We start from the raw sequence: 8,616 nt of genomic DNA, 5'->3' as shown, positions 1-8,616 counted from the left end.
CCAATGAAAATTTTATCTCTTAACAACTCTAATCGTGTGTCACACAGATTTTGTAAATGTAAGATGTCACGTTGTATTTATGTACGAAAAAAGTCAAATTTAATTATAAGTTCTATGAAACTGAAATAACATGGTTATTGTGTCTCCTCGCGTGGATGCAATACAGTGAACCTCAGTTTCTCAATAATCTTACTAAAGGATACAGAACCATGGTTTCTACACAGTATACTTACATTTGCCATATGACATTATTTCAACTGTATAATACTACTGTATACAACATACTGCACTGAAGGAATTACAAAAATAAAAATAAAAATAAAAATAAAAAAATTTTAAAAAACAGGTTCTTCAGTTGGAAAATTCAGCTAGAACTTGAAAAGCTGAATAGATAGAAGGTTGAACAATTAGAGTATAACTACCAAATAAGGAAGAAGAGAGAAAATTACCAGCATTACGAAATTCGTCCGCTGTCTTCGAGCATCATTCCTTTAAGACTTTTAGCCAACCAGATAGCCGTATCCCTTGGAGAGACTTTTTCTTTTCCAAAAGGTTTCAAAATGACAGAAAGTTCTTCTAGTCGATGCTGTTGAAGCAAGTCGGCAGACAATTCGAGTAGCCCTTCAAGTGCCTCAGCTCTCTGTCTGAAGGAGTTCACGTCTAAAGTTTCCTTCACTAGTGATTTTTCGGGTGCAACAACAGGATTGATTTTTGCTGGTTCTGATGAATCTGATTTTGGAACCATGGGAATGGAATTATCGGAAATCGAGCCTATTTCCTTGTTGACAGGATTTTCACAACTCGCGTTTTCAGAGAAACTAGATGATTTTGGAACAGCAGAATAAGCTGGACTTTTTATATCAGGTTCGTCGGTCATCACATTTACCAGTTTCCCAACATCCAGATTTCTCTCCACATCTTGGATTACCGGCTGCTCACTACCAACTTGGAAACTACTGTGACGAATCACATGTATCACCCCATCAAAAGAAGGTGGGAAATGAGTACCAGACAGCTTTTCTTTGATTGCATTTCGCGAAACAACTCCATCATCCAACAACAATGACTTCTGGCTCAACGAAACAGGTGAGGCAGAGGAAGGAGAACATTCTGTTGCTAGAGAAACAAGTCTTTTCACCATATATTTATCATTATCACGGGATGCTGAAGTCGGGTTTGACCAAGCCAGATGATAAGGATTGTCCTTTTCACCTGCAAGTAATTCCTCAGGAACATGTATCCCCGTGGTTATGTTAGAACTCGTGTTCCCATCACAATGACCAGCATCCGTCACTCGATAGTCTGAGCATTCTTCGGATGTTTCAGAAAAGATTCCAATAGAATTGAACTTATTTCCATGATTATCGCTAGATGGATTTTCGAGCCTTTCAGAGTGTGACAAGGAAGATGTGTAACAGCTGGGTTGAGACTCAATGTTCTCAGTTGCAGTGGCTTGACGGTGACTGGATTTACTGTTACATCCTTCTTCTCTACATAGATCTTCTAGCCTTTCCAAAGGTGACGTTGAAGATGTGTAACAAGTGGGTCGAGACTCAATGATCTCTGTTTTAGTGGCTTGATGATGACTGGACTTATTGTTACTTACCAAAGTTTCTCTATATTTATCATCTAGACTTTCTGAGGGTGGCGTTAAAGATGTGTAACAACTGGGTCGAGACTCAATGATATCAGTTTCAGTGGCTTGATGATGACTGGATATACGGTTACGTACCTGAGTTTCTCTACATTGATCTTCTAGAGCTTCTGAGGGTGATGAGGAAGACGTGTAGCAGCTTGGTTGGGATTCAGTTTCAGTGGCTTGATGATGGCTGGATCTATTACATCCCTGAGTTTCTCTAAGTCGATTTTCTAGCGCTTCTGAAGGGGATGAGTAAGATGTGTAACAGCTTGGTCGAGACCGGATGATCTCAGTTTCAGTGGCTTGATGATGACTGGATATACGGTTACGTACCTGAGTTTCTCTACATTGATCTTCTAGCATTTCTGAGGGTGAAGAGGAAGATATGTAACAATTGGGATGAGACTCGATGATCTCAGTTTCAGTAGCTAGATGATGACTTGATTTATTACGTCCCTGAGTTTCTCTACATTGATCTTCTAGCATTTCTGAGGGTGAAGAGGAAGATATGTAACAATTGGGATGAGACTCGATGATCTCAGTTTCAGTAGCTAGATGATGACTTGATTTATTACGTCCCTGAGTTTCTCTACATTGATCTTCTAGAGCTTCTGAGGGTGATGAGGAAGACGTGTAGCAGCTTGGTTGGGATTCAGTTTCAGTGGCTTGATGATGGCTGGATCTATTACATCCCTGAGTTTCTCTAAGTCGATTTTCTAGCGCTTCTGAAGGGGATGAGTAAGATGTGTAACAGCTTGGTCGAGACCGGATGATCTCAGTTTCAGTGGCTTGATGATGACTGGATTTACATTCTCCTCTGTGATTTTCTCTGGACAGACACTCTAACCTTTCAGAAGGTGAGGAAGAAGAGCCAGAATAACTTGGCCCAGATTCAAGAATTTCAATTTCAGCCACTTGCTCATGACTGCAGAGTAAGTGTTCAGATGAGCTAATAAAAGGAGTCGATGCGTCATAACAGATTTCAAATCCTTGTATCGATACTGAAGAGGATGCAGAATTGCTGCTGTCCGCCTGCACTCTTTTAGACACAGCAGATGCGGTCTTTTCCGAGTTCTTCACAGTTTCCCTCGGAGTGTGTGGATGACAACCATACGGCACAGAATCCGGAGATTTTTCAGTTTCCTGATTTTCCATAGGTCCCACCTTCATATTATTGTCCATCCTATTTGGAGAGTCACAGTTCACTTGCCTCATCCGTCCAGGAAATGGAGGCCTTTGCACTAGGGTCGGAGGGGTTTTTTGTCTCATCTTTGTAGGGAATCCATCTTCAGCAATGACCTTTACAAGACCAGACGGAGGAGTTCCCTCATGTCTAGGTTTAGTCTTTGGAGGGGTTTCCATGACAGGTAGCTGCAGATGAGTGTTGAGATAACTCAGAAAGCAAATTTGGCTACTTGCAAGTAATTTACCAATAAATAAATATTTTCATATCGATCAAAGTTAGATATAAGTACTTGCTCTGAAAATAACAAATATTTTTTTCTCAAATGTACAAAAAAGTAACATATCCAAACATGTTAGGAAACAGAAGTCTACCAAAAAGAAAAACTTATTTCCAACTCTGAATTCTAAAGAGTTTCATGTCCAGACAAGGAATAAAATTCCAGTACCTGGTGCTTCATAGAATGTGTTGCTCGTATTCTTTTGGTGGAGTCCGAGTTGGCCTTTACTAATGCAGCAGGTGGTATCTCTGCATTAGCCTTAAAACCAGGATTCACCAAACCTGGCTTGGTGATTTTCATAGATGCTTCAACAAAAGATTTCTGGTTACCCAAATTACTTACTTTCTGGTTGCTTCTCATGGGAGAACTGTTTTCTTGCACTTTTCCTTCTTTTAGAGCAATAATAATTTTTTTAATCGTTCTTGGTTGCTTAGGTTCAACGCTAGATCTCTGTTCCTCTTGCAACGGCTTCATAACTTCGTGATGCTTTATAGTTGTAGAGACAGTGTAATTTTTCTGTTGGTCCTTCTTTAACTGAAGCTGACCACAGTTGACATCATCAAGGGAAGCCAAATCCATATCTTTGGCTTTATGTCCACAATTGATGACAACGCCTTGCATGTTTTTTTCACACGACAGTAAGTTATCTCTGTCACTGGAAGAACTGTTACTGCTTTGGCCTTCGGCAATACTCTTTCCAGTGTCACGAGTCCCAAAAAGAGGCTTTCCTAGTGCAGGAGGACAATTCGAGGGGCGGAACTGGTCAACATAAGGCTGTAGATATGGGTGTTTTAGGATTTCGGATGCCTAATAAACATGAAAATAGATAGTTATAATGGTATCCTTATAAATGAAGTACATGAATAACTTGCAAACTCATACTGAAGTTCTTACACTTGGTCGACGTTCGGGGTTTTTTCTCAACATGCCTTTGATTATTGTTTTCCTGCAAATAAAAAGTGCTTCACATTATATCACAGTACACTACTGCACCATACAATTGCCATACCACGATGCAAATTATAAACATCATCCAAACCTTAAAAAATACCATTAAAATGAACCATAAAAAGAAGGATCTCAAAAAGAACACATCTTTCATGCACCAGAATGTTTAGCAATTCATCAAGGACACTGTTAAAAATTACAGTGCAACCAAGAACGGTTAGACGCCCAACAGAGCGTTAAATGTCAAAGCAAACTGCAAATCAGCCAGAAAGAGCCTCAAGGTAGAGGTGGTAAGCAGGCTGTGCCAGTTTTAGGGTGGTCGAGCGCTAATGGAAAAACTATAAATCCGACCAAAGTAAAGGCCAAAGCAACTGATCACCAAATATATAATAGCTCAAACAACAATTGTAATTTTTCAACACCTATGATGAAATGCGAGTAGTGAAGAACTCGAGGAAAGGCAAACACATGGCCTTAAAGTACATAGCACAGAGGAAAAATATATTAATAAATATAATTATGACTACGGATATAACAATTGACTTACAAGGATGGGGAGTAACAGGAAGGCAAAGGGCCAATGGATGACCGGTTGATCTTGCTTATTAATCCTGCCATGTCCTGAAATATAAACGCCACTATCAAGAATGACGAAGTACTTAAAATGAGTGAGAAACCCAAACTGTTGAAAAGCAACATTCAGAAACCAACTTTACAAACACGTGAATGACCTTGCATATGGTTAAATTACACATATACAAAATATACAGAGAGATGAGGGGGGAAAAAAAGGAGACAAACAATTTAAGAGAAAAAGGCAAAAAGTAGAGGCAAAAATAAAAATAAAATGGGGACAGGAAAACTCACAAATGCCTTGAATGCATGACGATGAGCAGCCATTTCATATATACAGCAACCTGATCGAAATATTAATGGGAGAAGTAAGAAGGAAAACAGGCAAAAGATACATATATCAAGGATCAGGTTTGAGTGCAGTAACTTCGAGCAAATAATTAGTTATCCATAGGCTATAATCATCTGTCATGCTCAGAAATTGAATAAAAACATAGAAACCACCGTGTATAAGCATCTCATGAGTTATTGAATGAAAAGTCACAAAATGGATCTATTACACTTTATTAAGCTTTGATAGGATTGCACAAACAGTCATCTTATGAATAAATTGGAAACAGTTCTACATATTGAAATAGGGAAAATGTAAGAATAGACGTACCAAGGGACCAAATATCGGATTTAAAACCATAAGGAATATCTGCAAGAAGTTCGGGGCACATGTAATTAGGAGTTCCTACTACCTGGGCATAAAAAAAAGACAGTGAATCATTTCCCAAATGACCTTACACTCAATTCTGGCAATATAATTATTTGAGTATACATTGTTGTAAAAACATTGCTGCAGGAGAAGGACCTTTCTCTAGGACAATTCTTTGATAAATATAAATATTATCAAAGATCATAAAGCAAACCATTTTAATCCGAGGGATAAAAGGGATTAAGTTAATGTCAGTTTCAAAGACATTCATCTTGGATAAAAGGAGTTTCTAGATATAAATTACACCTTTTAATATTGGTACTTTCTTTGTTTCTTTGCTTATACACAACTTAACCATAAAACATATTCTTCAAATGTTCTCGCTTCAGTGTTAGACAACGAAGTTCTTTAAACAATAAATATTTGGAACGGAGAGTTTTGATACAGTCACATTCATTTTTTCAACAGAAGGACAAAATGTTACAACTGTTGCACTAAATTGTTAGGACTTGAAATTATAACAAACAAGATTGTAGTCTTTTCCCCTCAAAACTTTGCAGTGCTATCCTATCCCAACCAGATACGCCAATAGGTCTAATAATTCCCTGTCCTCCTCTGTGAAATATACCTGAATCCATTAATTGTATATTGCGTACTTTAAAACTATACATGCAAAGACACTGTATCTAGTCTTCTCAAATATTATTTAACTTCACCGGAAACAAGGGGGACGGATAAGATATATACTAAAAGCACGTACTGAAGAAGCCAAATCATCTGCCTTCAGGGTTTTAGCAAGTCCAAAATCCCCTGCAAAGTAGAAGTCAACGAAGAAGATTATTCAAACTGAGGAATATGTTGTTTTAAAGTCAATAAAAGAAAATAAATGCAAACTCACCTAGACGAACATCTTGATCTTTTGTAAGAAAGATATTGGAGCACTGTCAAGAGAAAGTGACACGAAAATCAATAACATGGAATCATTTTGAAAGAAACATAAATAATCGCTAAAACAGTATTCATAAACATACTTTCAGGTCCCGGTGCAGAACAAATTTTGAATGCAGATACTCAACTGCCAACAATAGTTGAGCAAACCATTTCAAGAGTTTCTGTACACAGCACATGATTAAAAAAGAAAAGGTGAATTGTGCACTAAGTTATTGGAGCTGATGAAGGGAAAAGCAGAATTCTCTATGTTGAAAAGGAATTGTATATTTATCAAAAGTGCTGTTAAAAGAGGTATTTAAGTAGAACTGACACCTCCTCGGGAAAGAACTGCCCATTTGATTTTTTCATAAGTTCAGCCCTGATAAAGCAATTATCAATAGCTTGTAAAAAGTGTGAGAAAAAATCTAACCAATAATATGATAACATTGTTGAAATTTTTATTTATCAATACTTACATGTCGCGACCCTCACAATAGCCAGTAACTATACAAACGTAGCAGCCCTACATAAGCATTTTGCAAGAAAGAGGTCAGTTGGGGAAAAAATGCTAAGAATATTTTTTATGAATCAAAAGAAATAATCAAATTGCAGCAGTAAGTAGAAGTCCAGGCTCTTACCTTCTCTACCCATGCTTCCTTGAATTCAACAATGTATGGATGTTGTATCCGTGCAATTAGGGCCATCTATAAATTAAAATACCCGAGCACTTTTAAACTTTCCTAGTCAATAATAGTATGCATTGGAACATACATATGCATTACAGGGTCGCACAATAAAAGATAAAACTGGCAGTAAATATCCAGCTTGAGACTTTTCAATGATAAAAGAGAACAAAGGAAAGGTCAATACAAAAATTCACTCAATCGAGCTGAGCAAAAATCATTTAGACCATTAACCGAGTAATTTTTATAAATTAAGTCACAACTGCTCCACATATAGTTCCTCGAACCACATTTTCTAAATGAACCAGAGCCAATCTGAATTGACCTTGTAAAAGATCCGAGAGACCAGGACAAGGTCAGGAGCCTAAAGTATCGAAAAAGGCAAGGACTCCAAGAAGAAGCCAAGTCTGAGGCAAAGAACAATTCTGAAGATGCTAAAGCAAATTACTCGAAAAAACTATCAAGATTTCCAATATCAATGACAGGGCTATCTAACAGAATAATTATTTCTGATCACCAAACAAATGCCTGTCATAAAAATTTAACATTTATCAAACCAACGAACATATGATCTAAATAATTATCAAAGGTAAAACCAATACTAACTAAAATCAATAGCAACATCAGTATACCTCTTGATGAGCAGATCTTCTGCAACGCTCTGTTTGTCGAGCCAACCTAATCTTCTTGAGCACATACCTATTTTTTCATTTCCAAGCATCAGGAAAAAAATTGTCGGATTGTTGTATACTTTAAAAACAATTTTTGCAAAATAATACGAAAATGAGTGGATCTAATATATAATTTTATGTCATACTTTTTTCTTTCCAGCTTGTGATTGACCAAAATGGCTGCCCCAAAAGCCCCACGACCAATTTGCTCCATGATCTCGTACTGATCCATCCTTGATTCCATCAGTCACCGATCTTGAATCTCAAAACCCTAAATACCTCCCTGCATTAATACATAGAGAGCCAAGAAAATTGAAATCTTTATTGGTCAATTCTCGGGATTAGTATTCAAAATGAGCATTAAGTTCTTGAAATCAAAAGGGCATTTTATAGGCACTCAAGAAATGAGTCTTTTATGGGTTCGATTAACAAAGCAAAAAAGTGAGCTTGGAATGTGAGATTTGTTATTAGATAATTATCAGTCTTTTATGGGTCCGAAATATATGGAAGTTTCAGGTTTTTGCAGAGGGAAGACGTACAGTGTAGACTGTAGAGTAGATTATTTTATCTTCTTAATGGCTTAAGATTCAATTAATCGTAATTTAAACATAAAATTCTGCAGCTAATCATAATTGAGGAGCAGTAGTTTTGGGTACAACTTTTAACTAATATTTCTGCATCTTCCATCCAAGGTTTCGGGTGGTGCCTTTAAAAGTCACATTTTGATTCCCAACCAATTAAAATACGTAAATTTGAATCCCATATGATCGAAATTTTCAATCTCTACTATAGAATTATATTTTGACAAATTTATCTTCTCACTTTTAACTATGTGAAAATTATCTTCGACTTTAACGTTCAAATTCACAATTTCTATTTAAAGTTAATGTTTAAATAAGCTTACTCCATGCCGACAAAATCAGCTGCTCTTCAAATGATGAAGCGGGGCCCATAGCCATCACGAACTAATTTTGGCCGTAGATCTATGAGAAGTAATTGTATTTTCCCA

General features: G+C 37.0%; 1 protein-coding gene across 3 annotated transcripts; it reads right to left on the bottom strand.

Moving 5' to 3' along the window:
• Positions 1 to 152: 152 nt before the first annotated feature.
• Positions 153 to 8,267, bottom strand: LOC111383074 (serine/threonine-protein kinase Nek5-like). 3 transcript variants are annotated; one of them, XM_023007142.1, is made up of 15 exons: positions 7,754 to 8,266; positions 7,569 to 7,635; positions 6,892 to 6,957; positions 6,730 to 6,776; positions 6,587 to 6,632; positions 6,355 to 6,435; positions 6,222 to 6,264; positions 6,084 to 6,133; positions 5,285 to 5,366; positions 4,918 to 4,967; positions 4,598 to 4,671; positions 3,997 to 4,048; positions 3,271 to 3,909; positions 2,414 to 3,010; positions 153 to 1,927 (listed from the first exon to the last, which is right to left on the bottom strand). In XM_023007142.1, exons 1-15 carry the CDS (start codon positions 7,849 to 7,851, stop codon positions 455 to 457), a joined length of 3,465 nt encoding a protein of 1,154 aa, XP_022862910.1. In that variant the 5' UTR covers positions 7,852 to 8,266; the 3' UTR covers positions 153 to 454. The 3 variants fall into 3 exon arrangements, with proteins under 3 accessions (XP_022862910.1, XP_022862908.1, XP_022862907.1); XM_023007140.1 differs by having other exon boundaries at positions 153 to 3,010; positions 7,754 to 7,890; positions 8,147 to 8,265; XM_023007139.1 differs by having other exon boundaries at positions 153 to 3,010; positions 7,754 to 8,267.
• Positions 8,268 to 8,616: the final 349 nt, after the last annotated feature.

This window comes from Olea europaea, unplaced genomic scaffold, assembly GCF_002742605.1.
Source record: "Olea europaea var. sylvestris unplaced genomic scaffold, O_europaea_v1 scaffold261, whole genome shotgun sequence".
Classification (NCBI taxonomy): Eukaryota; Viridiplantae; Streptophyta; class Magnoliopsida; order Lamiales; family Oleaceae; genus Olea; species Olea europaea.
Note: the sequence above shows the minus strand (reverse complement) of the source record. Positions and strands in the feature narration are given on the sequence as shown.

Excerpts from the sequence above, each read along its gene's own strand:
- LOC111383074 (XM_023007139.1), bottom strand. The coding sequence starts at position 7,851 with ATGGAATCAAGGATGGATCAGTACGAGATCATGGAGCAAATTGGTCGT. Across the intron at positions 6,436-6,586 it reads GGCAGTTCTTTCCCGAGGAG|AAACTCTTGAAATGGTTTGC; the intron begins GTGTCAGTTCTA and ends TGCTGTGTACAG. Across the intron at positions 5,367-6,083 it reads CAGATGATTTGGCTTCTTCA|GTAGTAGGAACTCCTAATTA; the intron begins GTACGTGCTTTT and ends TTTTATGCCCAG.